This window comes from Fringilla coelebs (assembly GCF_963513975.1).
Source record: "Fringilla coelebs genome assembly, chromosome: 2".
NCBI classification, from domain to species: domain Eukaryota; kingdom Metazoa; phylum Chordata; class Aves; order Passeriformes; family Fringillidae; genus Fringilla; species Fringilla coelebs.
The window spans coordinates 26,982,722-26,997,676 of record NC_140029.1 but is presented as its reverse complement, the minus strand read 5'-3'; the positions used below and the strand labels follow the sequence as shown (position 1 = coordinate 26,997,676).

Genomic DNA, 14,955 nt, shown 5'->3' with positions numbered 1-14,955 from the left:
CTAGGGTGAGGAAACTTGTGTTCAACTGCTGAAGTTGTAGACTGTATTTAAATCCACTGTGCTTACCAGGTGCATTTGGTTCCATTAGTCTGGAGCATTTGGTCTCCAGTGCTGCTGGTAGTACCTTTTAGTTTTTGTGTATCACTTCGAAAATGTTGTCTGCCTCACACATACACATATAAAAAGGCTCTGAGTGTTTGCTGCCAAAGATTGCTTTCTGGTCCCTCTCCACTTAGGCAGCTGTATCATTGTCTCCCTCAATTGCCATTTGCATTTCATGTACAGTACAAAACCAAATAGTCAAGTTTACAATAAAAGCCAGTTTTTGTGGGTGAGGAGTATTAAGCCAGAAGCATATTCAAACATACAATAAAGTTCAGCTTCTGTGTGCAACCAAGAGCTGAACCCACACATCATCATACACCCTTGCACTTGATCAGTTCCTGCTGTGGTTTCTGGGTGGGGTAGCCTTTTTCTTAAGTTTCTGACGCACTGTGCAAAAATACAACCACCGAAGTGTTCTTACAATCACAAATTTTAAGAAATGTTTGTACCAAAACTTTTTATGCTAATACTCTATACTTTTTTCTTTTTTTTTTTTTTTGCCTGTGCTTTCCAGTTAATCAGTCTTGCAAATATGTTTGGTGAACTGTGCAGCTGCTTCTGTATTCTGATATGTATAACACAGGCTAGGGTCTCTTGGTGTTCTTGGTGTTTGTTGTATGGGCAAGTTAAATTAACTTCCAGGATATCAGGACAGGAAGAACTTCCTAATTTTAATTGGATACACTGCAAAATGTTTTTAAGGGTGGTTGTGGTTCCTCCCCTGTGCTCTGTGAAGTGCCTCAGGGCATCTGTTGTACAGCTGTATTTAAAACAAGTATTAATTGCCCTTTTCTTTCCCGGGATGGATTATGAAAGTGGTGCTCCTTTCAATGGTGTTTTTCTGTTGTCAAAGTAATCTTAAAGTGCTGTAGTAATATTAAAGATGGTTTTCTCTGTAAAACAAGTATGGACTATCTGCTTACTCTTGGAAATGATTGTGTAACCACCACTTTATAGACAGTAATCTGTTTAGTCAATATGTTTATTCACTTACATGAATGTTTTCAGTATCAGTACTGAAGTTACGGCTGATAGTAAAATACTGTGCTCTTCCAAAGCTTTGTGAAAGTTACATCAGAATGTTTTTTTATCAGATCAAGCTGCTAAAGGTTTCCTCCTTTTTATTAGGTTACAAGACCCAGTAGCTACAACAAGAAATCCCATTTTGACATTGAAGATGTAGATGAAGTGGACAAAATGGAGATTAGGTAATATAAAATGCATTATTAGCACAAAATTGTTTTCCAGAGTTGTGTAACTTTGTAGTAGAGTCTGTTTAAAAAGTGGCAAGCATGGTTTTTCTGTTGATAAATCAAGATGAGTTTTTGTCACGGTATCTGTATGTTTATTTACCTCCACTGTCCTGGAGATTCTCTCTTGAATATGTGCGGTGGTTCTGATGCACGAGAGATCCCTATTATTTTCCTTTGTTTCTCATGTGCACGGTGTGTATACTGGTATAGTTGTCATTAAGCACAGCCTTTTGTGTCTGGCCTCTCCTTTCCTCCCTCCCTCAGTTTCCCAGGACAGCCCAGAGGCTCTGTGATGCTCTAAGTTACAGAGTATATTTTCTTTTGTCACTTAATTTTAGCAACCTGTATAAGGTCCTTCTTCCCTGAAAGGAGACTCTTGAACTCAAGAGTGTTTGTGGGGCAGAGACAGTTTCTCATCACTTTTGCCTTCCTGCTTACCCTTTATTGCAAGATTTGCTACGATAAAAGTGAAATCAATTGCACAGGAAAAAAGCAACTCTGATTTCAAAGCCAAAAAAATCCAACCCCACCCTTTGCTACTCTCTTAGTGCTATTTTAAAACCTGCTGAGGCCAGTCAGCATTGTCTGTGGGGGGACAGGTGAGAATGAAGAGTGGTGAGAAAACAATAGGAGGTGCAAAACTTGTGTCACATGCATTTTACCATCAGATACTATTGGAACTTGGAGGCTTGGGCCATCTGGTGCACAGTAAATGAGTACTGCTATTTCTGCATCAGGTGGTGAGAAATTCACCTCTCCTTTATGGTAGCATTTGGAGGAAGAATAGTAGCACTGCCTCCCTCCCCATATGTTCTTGCTAGAGAGGCAGTGAGGTGTCTCCCAGGAAGTTCCATACTTCCTGCAGGATCACAGCTGGCTCTAAGGAAAGGAGGGGAAAGCGGGAAAGGGGAACAATACTTGCTCCCAGCAAGTAAAACACATCTGTGTTCATGAATGGATCGAGGGCTGTTCTGATGTGACAGCTGCTGCTTCATGTAGCTGTCAATGCAGTGTGACAGCACTCCAGGGGCATTGATAGATTGGTGTTTGCCATGGCTCTGAGACAGGAAAGGGAAGCTATTCATACTGGGAGAGGCAAGAGCTGTGCTCCTTCACTGAGAACATTTGCATCAGGCACTGCAGAGGTAGCTGGTTTAGGGGCAACCCGCAGCTGACTCATGGGAGCAAAAGCCAAGGCCCAGGTGCAGTGTTGAGCTGCTTTGGTGCTGTCAGTGCTGCAGCATAGCAGGTGACCCAGCCCCAGCACTAGTCTGTTTGTCTGCAAAGCTTCTCACTGTGCAGGCAGATACGAAGTAATGTGCCCCATACTCCATGGGATGTATGTGATGAACTGGGAAACTACACCATGTCTCAGAAGGCCCAGTCTAGTCTTGATAACCATGGTGCCCAGCCATGCACTGATTTTAAATGGAAGCAAGGATTCTCTGATAGATTTTTCAATAGTTTTGAAGGAGACGCTAGACATTGGTGTACAGCAGTTACATATTGCTTACTATTTCAATTATTCTTATTTTATACTACTGGACTAAATGAAATTACACAAATTACACAGTTGTTTTACTTGCTAAGTATATTTTCTAGGCAAATGACTTCTCTGCAGCAATAAAGGATGCGGAGCTGTGCTTCAGAAAAGTCTGTTATTCCTGAAAACCGATATATTACAGTGTGGTACAGATGAATAGTTTCAGAGGAGGCTTGCAAAATAGTTAGGAAAAGATTAAGTGCTTAAATAACAGGCAAAAGCAGATAGAGTCAGTCTTGGTTGGGCAAATTCTCCTTAGAGCTTTTGTCCCCTGTGGGACAGTGTGTTTTTGTTTCCATCTTGGGTTCCACTTCCACCCCCACTTACTTCCTCCACTCTGTTTAGTGAGAGTTAGATTGCCCCCAGGCCCTCTGGACAGATCATACAATTTATGGGTTTGGGGATTGTTTTCTTTTTCCTCTCCTGAGAAAGACAGATACAATTCCACAGGGTACAGAGGAGACTTAGTCTCTCATGATTTCTCTCTAAAGCTATGAAAAGTTTTCTCTTTTTCAGTGGGTGTAGGAAGTTGTAGGCAGGGCATATCAACACTTGGGGACCAGATGTTCTGGTGAATTCATTGTTCCTCCTCCCCCTCTCTCCTGTTTGTTTCTTTCTGTGACTACAATCCGACCAGTTTCAGAATAACACTTGTCATAATTTTGCCTTCTAAAAATCTTGGGAAACAGTGATCTTTTAGACTCTGAGATCTGTGTATTAACATTTTTAATAAGTTCTGTTTATTCTTTATACTCCAAGAGCGCTAAGCAATAACTTCAGAATCTGTATGCCTGCTTTGCTTACTGCGTAGTGTGAGATCTACTTTGAATTTTTAGTTCCTCTTGTACAGATCCTTTGCACTGATTTTTTTCTGTAACTTTGGGGAAATGCTTTAGCTGTCTGTGCTTGAAAGTGATATTGCTAGTTGGTATCTTAAATGAGTTTGGATAAACTAGAAGCCAGTAGCCTGTAAATACTTGGTAAATTGTAAGTTTGACTGTGTAAATAGGCTTAAAGATTCCTCTCCTCCTGAAGCTGCTTTTTAGCTGTCTGAACTGGTTTGCAAGATAATAATCCATCAAATATGGAGAAAGGAGAGTGAAGGTCAAATTTTCAAAGACTTTTTTTCCATATGGAGAGCTCTTGCCCTGCAGAAATACTATCCAAATTATCAGTCTAGAGAACTTTACCTAGCAGGCATGCAGTGTGAGCTGATGGTGTGTCTAGTGTATGACAGCTGATGCAGGAGACACTGTTGAGAGATGCAAGGCTCAGAGGATTTAAAAGCAACGCATTCTGTGATTGCATAAGATAGAATAAACCTTTAACAGAACTAGAATAAACCTTTAACAGAACTGTCAACATCTGTTCCTTGGCCAGTCTGCTGTGACTTGCTTGGCACCAGGAGGGTTGTGTAAGTACATCCACAGCTGGATGAATTTGCACCTTATCCAAGTTAAAGTTGCTCTTCTGAAAATTGTCATTAGTTGAAAACTTGCGTTTCTTTCCCTGTACCGTCTTTCCCCTCAAAAGTTTAAGGCACATTCAAGCTGTCACATAGCTGCAAAATAGTCAGCTGATCTTGTTTTTTAATAAAAATAGTTCTTAGAGAAAACCTTAAAATACAAACAGAAGCAAATACCCTGGAGTTTGAAACCCTTGCCTCAAGGTGGGTACAGTAGCATTAACCTACACGCCAGGTTGGACACCAGTACTTCTGCTTTGAATCTCGCTGCAGTTGTTTTCCATCCAGATGTTGAAGAGCACATGAAAGGGAAGAAAGGATCATCTACCACAACTTCCCAAATGTGAGGTACCGAGTGCCAAAATTTGTATAAGCTTCAGCCAGTACACAGATTCTACTGAATGGTAGAACTATCCTACAGCTTTGAACCAGTTTAGGTGTCAGCTTTGAACCTATCCTACAGAACCAGTTTAGGTGCCATAAGTATGTATGCTTGACACAGGAGTTTTCCTAAGAGCTAGCAACAGGGAAAAATTGTGTAGAACTAATTCTTTAAAGCTGCTGCTTAGCTGTTGGTAATCCCAAATTAGACAGGAACTGACAATATATAGCCCTTAAATAAATAACTTTGTGCCTTTTCCCCTGGTGTCCATTTTGCCTGTATTTTTCCATTATCTGGGATAGCCAGACAGCAATCTGAATCTTTATCAATATGGACAGTGGAAACAGTACAGATGAGAAAAGTTAATCTGAATGATATTTTTCACTGATGTTTTATGGAGGTGAATTGTAAGGCTTCAGAAGTCTAAGGTAAGGTTATCTCTTTACTATTTAGAAATGATTGCTGTACAGTTTCAAGTCTTTCTAACTCAATAGAATTCAGGGGAAAAACCCTTGCAAATTTGGAAAAAATGTTGGGATTTTTTATTATTAGTAGTATAATTTTAATTTCTAAATAGTATTTTAAATTATTCGTTTTTATTACAGGGTTGATCTTTGGAATGCCAGTAACTTGAAGTTTGGTGATGAGTTTCTAGGAGAACTGAGACTCCCTTTGAAATTTCTCCGACAGTCCAGTTCTTATGAAGCATGGTATTTGACATTTTTCTTTTAGAGAATAAGTAGAAACATATGCCTACTCTGAAGATTTAAGAGTAATTACTGATATGTGATAAAGTTTAAATGGATTTAATTTGTATCTTTTTTGTAAGCAAGCCAAAGTAATCTTAGCAAGTGTAAGAACAAGAAGTTTTGATAATGTGATTAGAGGTTTCAGTCTGCCTCTCTGTAGCATGTGGGAGTTCTAGTAAGTTGTTTTTATATTATTTACTGCAGTTCATCAGCAGTGCTATGGTTTTAGTGTGTGGGTTTTAATCATATCTACATAAATCTTTGTGTTCAGAACTTCCCATGTTGCAGTTGGTGCAAAACAGACTGGCAAACTTAATTAAGAAGTCTGATTCAGAGCTCTCAGGAGTTTGATACATATAGAAATACTCTGTGTATCTGTAGAGTTTCTCTACGCTCATGTATAGCCTGAGAAAATCTTGTGTTTCAGTGCTAAGTTTCTGTCCTGTTTTTGCATATCAGGTATTTTCTGCAGCCCAGAGATAATGGTAACAAGTCATTGAAACCTGATGACCTCGGTTCCTTAAGGTTAAATGTGGTTTACACTGAGGACCATGTTTTTTCCTCAGACTATTACAGTCCCCTGCGAGATGTCCTGCTAAAATCTGCAGATGTTGAGGTAATTTGCTTGTGTTGTTTGTTGCTTGCTTGCAGATCATCTTCACAGGGGTCTCTGAAGATTTGTCAGTCTTGCTGGTACCATAGTTGTGTAATTACCAGAGAGGTCAGCGCTTCCTTCCAGACCTCAGAGCCTTGTTAAGCTCTGCATATCCGTTGTGCTTGTTTTCAGTCCTTGCAGAGATCTTTATCTCTATTCTGTGGGCGAAGGCAGACCCAGGAACACAGTGGTTTTAGAAGCAGCACATTCTCAGTGATTTTTTAATTTCAATTGTTTACCTTTACTGGACAGGAGCAGGCTTGTTTGCATAATTGAGAAAAACCCAAACCAAGAACTTATTCTGAAACGTCAGAGATTTGGACCATGTGTCCCCTTATGTGTACTTTTTACAGTTGTAATGGTGCTTTTGTTTTTTCCCTAAAAGAACTCCTTCTTGTACTCACTGGGACTTGAAATTGCAAAGGGTTAGATAGAGTTCTTTCTCTTCACTTGCTTCCCAGGCAAGTGACATTTACTGAAAATACAGCCATTAAAAATGTGGGAGATAAGGAGAGACTGTACTGTAGTAGTTTTTAAATTGCTGCCCTCTTGTGACCAGAGCTTATAGCCCACAAAAACTGGGATGTGGCATCCACTCACGTCATATACAGACATTTGGGTAACTAGCCATTGCTAGTTGTGGGGGGGTTCTGCATTAAGAAGCTAATGGGAAGAGAAGGAAAGAATGGTTGTCCTGGAAGGATTTCTCAAAGTTTTTATCTTCCACTGTTCAGCCTGTTTCAGCATCAGCTGCACATATTTTGGGTGAAGTTTGCAGAGAAAAACAGGAAGCGGCCATTCCTCTTGTCAGGCTTTTCTTACACTATGGCAGAATTGTGCCTTTCATAAGTGCCATTGCGAATGCTGAAGTGAAGAGAACTCAGTAAGTACCAAAACCAAACTCCTATCAAAAATACCTAAACTGCATTGGCTAGTGCTAGAATCCTCCACTCAGTTTCTAGAAATATGCCATTTCAGAAGAAAATGCTGGGGTCCTTCATGTTCTTCCTACTGTGTGGCAGAGTTCTTTCTAAATTCTTTCACTGCTCTCAAGATCTGGTTAATTTGACCTTTAGGAGGAATTCCCATCATTTTTTGTGAAAATGATTTGCAGGACTATTCTAACATGTGAGAGCAGGGATTTTTACTCAGTCTTAAGTATATATGATAACTGAAATTCTACATTACCTTCTACATGTGAAATATGAAATAATTTCAGCTTTATTGTGTGCTAATAAATCACTTAGTGCTGAGGAACTGTTTGTTGAATTTGTTCAAAACAACAAGCAAGTTTCTTCCTAATCATAAATATTTAAGGCAAGCTGTGTGTCTGGTTGTCCCCGTTAGAGGGTGAAGGATTAAGGATGGGACTGAATTTGGCATGAGAGGGCAGAAAATGAAATTGGGTTTTTTCAGCTGCTTCTTTTTAATTTCTTGTTTGTCTTACTGGTGGGCTGATAGTTCAGTAGTGTAAGATCTAGTGTTCATACCAAGCAGATCCTAAAGAATATTTGCTGCCACAGTCCTTGTGCCTGTGTAGTCATGCTCTTGACTAACAGTAGAAGAGCAAATTGGGAGTCAGGTGGAATGACAGATACTGACTGTAAACTTCCTTAGAAAAAATAAAATCTTTGTGTGGGTTGGCTCTTTTCAGAGTGTCTGAGGGATAAAGTGTTTTCTTTCCTGTAGGCAGGTGTATTTTTTCTGAACTGCAGGTTGACTGAAGCAGCATGGTTGCTGTAGCATGAGGAAACTTGCTGATCCCTAGTCAGTCATGGTAGTTTGGTAAAAAAGCAGCAAAGGTACATATTGTAGAGGAGGACATTGGCTATGTATCTATTTGCATAAAGTAAATTGCTGAACAGGGAGGTACAGGTACATGATAGAGCAGTTGGCTGAAGCTTTATCAGTCACAGAGGCTGTGACTGATACAAGATGAGTTCTGTGCAAGAGATTTTTAGGAAAACCTGAGAGTCTGCAAGGTGCCACCTTGCCACACAGTTATCAGGGCTGAACTGGGGTCTCCACTGTGTTATCACAGAACAGGGCTCTAAGTCCCTTAGAAAATATAGCAGTGCCTTTGGAGCCTGTGTTTTCTTCTTTCTTTCAGCTCACAAGTACTTATTTTGTAGGTGCAAGTAGTAGGTCGTGTGCAATATCCAGTGTAGTTGTGAGACTGAAGTCACTGCCTCTTTCCCTTACTCAAATTAGCACTGTTCAGTAGCATGTGAAAACAGATGTGTTTCCCAGATTTGTGCTGTAGACCTCTTGGATTTGAGCCTGTGTGTCACTGTGTATTAGGATAGTGTACTGAGCACACAGTACTAATACAATGAAGATCTGTAGTCCCTCTGAATTTTCCAAGGCTGCTGCTTTTCTCTTAGACCCTGGAAATGCACTAAATGCTGCATAACTACATTTAATGGCAGTGTCAAAGGGAGGTTTTGCTTGTGTATTCAAACCTAGAATTCTGTCACCTTTCATGCTGCTTTTATTTCCATGTACTAGCAGTTCATTACAAAGAGACTAAATTACAGAAAACTGTTCACTTCCAGAGATCCAAACACCATTTTCAGAGGAAACTCGTTAACTTCCAAGTGCATTGATGAGACAATGAAACTGGCAGGGATGCATTATCTGCAAGTTACACTAAAGCCAATTATAGATGAGGTAAGAATAGTTCAGACTGTTTATTTGGTAAAATGTAAAGGCCTTCAGGGAACAAATACTGTTTATTGCTTCTCATATTAAGAACATTTTTTAAGAATAATGTCTAATAGCTTAATAGCTATTAATAGCTTGTTTCTGCATTAAAATCCTGTGTGTTAGGTTAGCCACAGCTGAGTCGCCCAATTCAGAAACAGTTGGAGTCCATTAAAGGAAAAGGGAAAATTTCTATTTTTATTAAACCACATTACTCTGATTTATAAAAATTAGCATATAGTGTTTCTGAGAAATTAATAAATAGTGTATACAATAGAAAGCTGTTGTGAAGCTATAAGTAATGCATTTCATCCAGTGGGTATAAAGGGATGCAGTTATTCTTAGATAACTGTGCATGTGATGCACATGTTGGAACAATGGTTTATTATCTATCCAGTCCAGAATGGTGGGTGTGGGTATTTTAGTGCTGTAATTGGGCAATACTTTGGACCACAGACTTCCTTTAAATGATTTGACAGTTTCTTCAGCTGTTCTTGTCTTAATGTTTCATCAGAAAATGTCAAGTTTTAAAGAAAATGGGTATACTTTCAAAGTTGACTGTTTTCTTGAACAGCCTTGCTTAGGAGAGTCTAAAGAACACTTCTGCATTTCAGTTCAAGGAAAGGGTAGAATGAATTAATGCTGCTTTTTGGAAAAAAATAAAGATCACGCATAATTTACCTTTGCTGTTAAAAGAAAAAAATACTGTTTATAAAGTTGGCTTTTGTTTTTTATCTCTCATCTCAAAAGCTAACAGATTATGCTTTTTACAAAATGTTTTGTAAAATTGTCAGTTGTTAACTATATTTTTTTTCTAGATCTGCCAGGGGCATAAACCTTGTGAAATTGATCCTGTGAAATTAAAAGATGGTGAAAACCTGGAAAATAACAGGGTATGCATTAGATTTTGAAGACAGTCTCTGTTTATACCATCAAGTTTAACTGAGGTCCTCAGAAGTTTGATCTTGCAAATAATTTTGTCATTCATTAGAATACACTGTAAGCTTTCTTGACACCACCCTTATAATCACAACATCTTTACATTATGCTATAAATGCAATACCTGTAGAAAGTTAATGACTTCTCCTGCTGCCCTGAGGACAGGGATAACTTAGCCTGTGGCTAACCTGGAGAAACGGGGGCTCTGGGGAGATCCCTCTCTCTTCAGCTGTAAGGAGGTTGTGGCAAAGTGGGGGTTAGCTTCTTCTTACAAGCAACAAGTGACAGGATGAGAGGAAGACACCTCAAGTTGCATCAGGGGAGGCTTAAAGTGCAAACTTTTCTTGGGGAAAAGTTTCATAAAGGTGGTCAGGCACTGGAATAGGCTGCTGAAGGAAGTGGTGAAATCAGCCTCCCTGGAAATGTACAAGGGCTTGTGGATGTGGCACATGTGGGGACATGGTTTAGTGGTGGACTTGGCAAGGCTGGGTTAACTGTAGGACTCAATGATCTGAGATCTTTCCCAGCTTTAATGTTTCTATGATTCTGCTGATGATGTAGTAAAGAGTGCTAGAGAAGGAATGATTTGCCATGTGGCCGTGTCGTTTAATATTTGGTTTAATAGGAATGATATTTTTACTCTTCTTGAACATGTGCATTTCCCAAACAGTATAATTGAGTGAGAGTTTGTTTTTCAAGTGTATAATGTTGAAAGTGGGAATCTTTTAATGATGCCACTATGAATAAAACCAGGAATAGTGCCACTTCCCACAGCAGAAAATTATACTAATTTTGTCATAATCTTTGCATTTTTTCAGGAAAATCTGAGGCAGTATGTTGATCGTATTTTTACTGTAATTACAAAATCTGGTGTAAGCTGTCCTACAGTGATGTGTGATATTTTCTTTTCACTGAGAGAATCAGCTGCCAAACGTTTTCAAGGTGAGTTTATACATATAATTTTATTTTACATAACTGATAGCTTTTAAATACAGGTGTAGTCTAGCAGTCTGCATGATCCCTGTTGAATTTAGTATGTGATATGTGAGCAGTAGCTTATCCAAAATAATATTTGCAGTATGTTAATGCTGTTTTCTCATCGTTTATTCATTCCACAAAGGAACATGATTTTTTTATGATGATTGGAGTTTTTTCTTAAACATCTTTCTAAGGAAAACAGCATTTTAACAGGTCATTGTGATGATCTTTTCTAGATTCAGTATTTGCAAAGCATACTCCATTTTCAAACGTTCATGATTTTGTAATGGCTCATTCTGCAGATTCCACGCAGTGGAATTATTTTCTGCTTATGTGTCAGTCTGTAATAAAAGCCAGTCTATAAATTGGAGTTGCTGCAAGCTCACTGCTCTTAGGAGCCCATGTGATGCAAAGGTTTTTTGGTTGTCAAGAGACAGCTCTTTCCAGTCCCTCTTAGTTGTTTTGACTCTGTGAGAGTAAGTGGGCAATGTAAAACCAGAATTAAGCAAAACAACCTAGCTATGTATTTTCATGAAGGGAAGCAGATTACAGTAGGGAAGTTTTGGAGAGACTAATACAAGTTCAGCTTTTAAACAGTCACTTTAGAGTAGGCAAGCTCAAGCAGAACACCATTGACTGTGCTGTCGTGCTCTTTATTTTATGTTTAACTAAATAAGTAAAATGTATTTTCTGTAACTACCAACTGGAATAGGTACATTAGGAGTCTGTACAACACTTGTGCTCAGGGCTATAAGTAGGTAACTGAGACTTGGCCTCTGTGCTGAACATTTCATAAACTGTGTAAATTATTCATCATACAGTGCATATATGGAATAGCAGGTCTCTCTGAAATTCCCGCTGTGATGGGAAAGTGAATGATGTTCTTGCAGCTTATGTTATGAACCTGGTTATTTTTTAGAGGCTCTCATTGACATTTCCTTGGGTTGGGTTAGCTGATCTCTGGCTCCAAATCCTCTGTCACCAGTTAATCCTGTAACTCTCAAATACATACATTATCCAGCACATGCTTGAGTTAGCTCTCTCAAGGCTCTGATAATTTCATGAGGCTTTTCAGGAAGGATTATTGAAATGCTGAGTAGAGGTCTTGTTTTTTTTTTTTTTTTTAATAGGTGACCTAGATGTAAGGTACACAGCTGTCAGCAGCTTTATTTTCCTGAGGTTCTTTGCTCCTGCCATTCTTTCTCCAAACCTCTTTCAGCTTACACCACACCATCCAGTAAGTACTGAATCAGTTTTCTTTCTAGCTGTGTTTATGGTTCTGTCACCAGAGTCTCTCTATCGAGGTTCCTTCTTCAGTTCTTTTAATAGCCTTCAGGAAAAGTACCTGTGTTAGTTCAAAGATCTGTTATATCTGTCTTGGCTGTGAAGCATATGTTGAATGACTTTGTATGTGAAGAACCTGGGAGATGTTGGAAGAAGAGTGAAATTTAAGGACAAACAAGGTAGATGGTCTAAGCTGCTGTGGAAAAAAAGTTCATTGCTTCATTCTTGCCACATTAATGCTGGCTTGATTGGCAGCAGTGTTGGAAATATTTTGTATGGTAAACAACATATGTCAGGCTTCTAGTAGTTGTTCTTATTGGATGTGGGAAGGATGTGGACAGCCTTGTTTTTGTTTTGTAAGTGATTTCCTTTGGATCTCTGAAGCTATGGAGTATGATGGCTTACGAGCCAAAAGCCTTTTAATATAAAAGCAATTTTTTTCCTGCAGTGTTTTCTTAGGGATCTTTTCTATTTTTTTGTTCCTCTTCCACAAGTGAAATAAGAAAGAAGAAATATAGTTTACCTTCCTCTATTCATTATTTTAGCTAGTCCATATAATATTGTTCTCCTTCCTAGGATCCTCAGACTTCTCGAACTTTGACACTTATCTCTAAAACCATTCAAACACTAGGCAGCTTATCAAAATCTAAATCTGTAAGTATGCTATTTTCATTTAATGACTTAATTTTGGAAAGTGATTTTTTTTAAGTCTTTTATCGTTAATTGTAATTAAGTTCTTGAGTTGCACTAGGCTCATGCAAAACTGGTTATGTTTGCTTTGATTATAAGCCTCTCATATTTAGAGGAAAACTAAATCTGTCTTAATCAGAACTAGATTTCAGTAAAGCAAAATTGTGTGACCAATCTAGAAGTCTGTTTCAGAGCTCTTCATTCCTTCCTTTGGAAGAAGGACAGTGATCAGGAGAGCTTGTGAAGTTCTCTACTTATCTGTGATACATGATCAGCAGCTCTCCAGGGCTTAATAGATTGTTTCCAACTGAGAAAAGTCACCCAGTAAGGAAAAAGGCAATACTTTCCTTTTCATACCAGTTCACTTTTCTGTCAGTTGTGAGATTAGAGCTAGGTGCCCATACTCTGGATGTTTGATTGAAATAAGTGTACCTAAGGCACCACACTCCTATAGCTGGTGGTAATTTGGGGTGATTGGGGTCTTGTTAGGATTCACACAGGTGAATGTACCTCAGTTATGAGTCCTTCAAGACAGCAGAATTATTTTTCTTACACTTACTGTCAGGAGGAAAAATTAAAACCAAAGCAGGATTTTGAAGCATTTGAAGAATGCATTATTAACTGTAGTAACTGAACATATGAAATGCATTCTGCTGCCTCTCTGAAATAAAAGTTTGGTACTAGTGAATGTGTGCTGTATAACATGAAAGCAGCAATTTGCTTATTTTACTTCTGGCCAGGAAAAAAAAACTGTCTGTCTGCAGTGGTTTTCCTCCTGACCTGCTAATATTAACAATAATATTTTCTAGATAAACTGTATGATGATATGCTTGGGTTTGGCTTTGTATTTCAGGCCAATTTCAAGGAATCTTACATGGCTACATTTTATGACTATTTCAATGAACAGAAATATGCAGATGCAGTAAAAAATGTAAGTAATACATGTGGAGGTTCTAAAAATCCTGCTGTGCTGTTGAAGTTGAATCCTAGAAAGCAATACATACTGTTGGCAAACCAGGAATTATGTTGAGAAAAGCAGACTCCTGATAACTAATATTCAAGAAACTTTTATCAAATTATACACATCAGTAATAAAATTTCTTTGCATCTATTTCTAGTTAATAAATAGGTTGGATTAATAAGCTGCTGCTTAGAGCTTTTGAGATGTGTGTACTTTGTAGAATGCTGCAGATCTGTGATGAAAATTGCTTAGTCCAAAAGGAAGTGCAAGATCCATATAACAAAGGAGAAGCGCAAGAAGTATTGGGCATCTGCAGTTCTACTGCTTAAGAGCATTTGTGCTATTTTCAGGTTACAACCCAGAAAACCTCCCAAATTCCTCCAGCTTCTGCTATTACCTTCTGTTTAACTTTTTTTACAAATACTTTCGTAGCTCTGTGCTATGCAAATGCTGAAAGATTTTAATTTGAGTAGTATGGTCCTGTCATTTTTACATCTGCTTTTTGTTCACCTTTTAGTTTCTAGATCTAATTTCATCTTCAGGAAGAAGAGATCACAAAAGCATAGAGCAACCTATATTGCTTAAAGAAGGGTAAGTATGCATGTGCAACAAACCATCTACTCGTGTGCTTACTACTATTCTAAGGCAGCCATCTCTTTTTCTGCCACCCCTATTCCATTCATGCAATCAAAGAGGAATGTAGGAGGATTCTTGTGTTGCAATTTCTGCTCTCTGTGGTTGCTATAGCTGATTTGAACATATTTTCATTTGATTTAAACATCTTAATATAAATGTGTTTGAAATAAGTAGAGGAAAGATAAGCCTTTAGAACTTTATTAGCTTAGCTAAGGCAAAATAAACTTAGCATTGTCTTCTTCCTAAACTCTAGTGAATAAAAGCTGTGAAATTTCACTGTGAAGACAGTGGAAGACTGTGAAGAGAGATACTGAATAACTTAATGAGAGCAAAGCCTGCAGACAGAACTTGCTCTTGCTGCCCTATGAGATACATATGCTAACTATTATCATGGACATTTCAAGGAAGATTTGACATGCACTTGGAACAGTTTATAGTTTTAGTACCTTTCCTTTTTTGGGAAGTATGTTCCATATGTTGTTAGTTTCAGATACCAATTGTTGGTATTTTTTGTTAACATCATCTAAGTGCACTGTAGAAACAACTTCTTTGAGCTGGGAGGAAGAAAGTAAAAAAAAATCCAAATTTGTCAGAGCTCAGTAAGCTCAAATA

At 38.4% G+C, this 14,955-nt stretch overlaps 1 protein-coding gene across 4 annotated transcripts in view; it reads left to right on the top strand.

Moving 5' to 3' along the window:
* Positions 1–14,955, top strand: part of RASA3 (RAS p21 protein activator 3) — a 129,503-nt gene that overhangs the window by 101,721 nt on the left and 12,827 nt on the right. For 3 of the 4 annotated variants that reach the window (XR_014617004.1, XM_084226348.1, XM_084226349.1), the window contains exons 8-18: positions 1,234–1,313; positions 5,354–5,458; positions 5,957–6,113; positions 6,887–7,035; positions 8,708–8,822; positions 9,674–9,748; positions 10,613–10,736; positions 11,903–12,009; positions 12,633–12,710; positions 13,600–13,677; positions 14,225–14,298. Coding sequence is in view for 3 of the 4 variants with exons in the window: in XM_084226348.1 (XP_084082474.1) it covers positions 1,234–1,313; positions 5,354–5,458; positions 5,957–6,113; positions 6,887–7,035; positions 8,708–8,822; positions 9,674–9,748; positions 10,613–10,736; positions 11,903–12,009; positions 12,633–12,710; positions 13,600–13,677; positions 14,225–14,298 (1,142 nt within the window). In the remaining variant the exon portion in view is untranslated. Of the gene's footprint in view, positions 1–1,233; positions 1,314–4,691; positions 4,715–5,353; positions 5,459–5,956; positions 6,114–6,886; positions 7,036–8,707; positions 8,823–9,673; positions 9,749–10,612; positions 10,737–11,902; positions 12,010–12,632; positions 12,711–13,599; positions 13,678–14,224; positions 14,299–14,955 lie in introns of those variants that run through there. The other variant, XM_084226350.1, reaches the window with a different exon arrangement.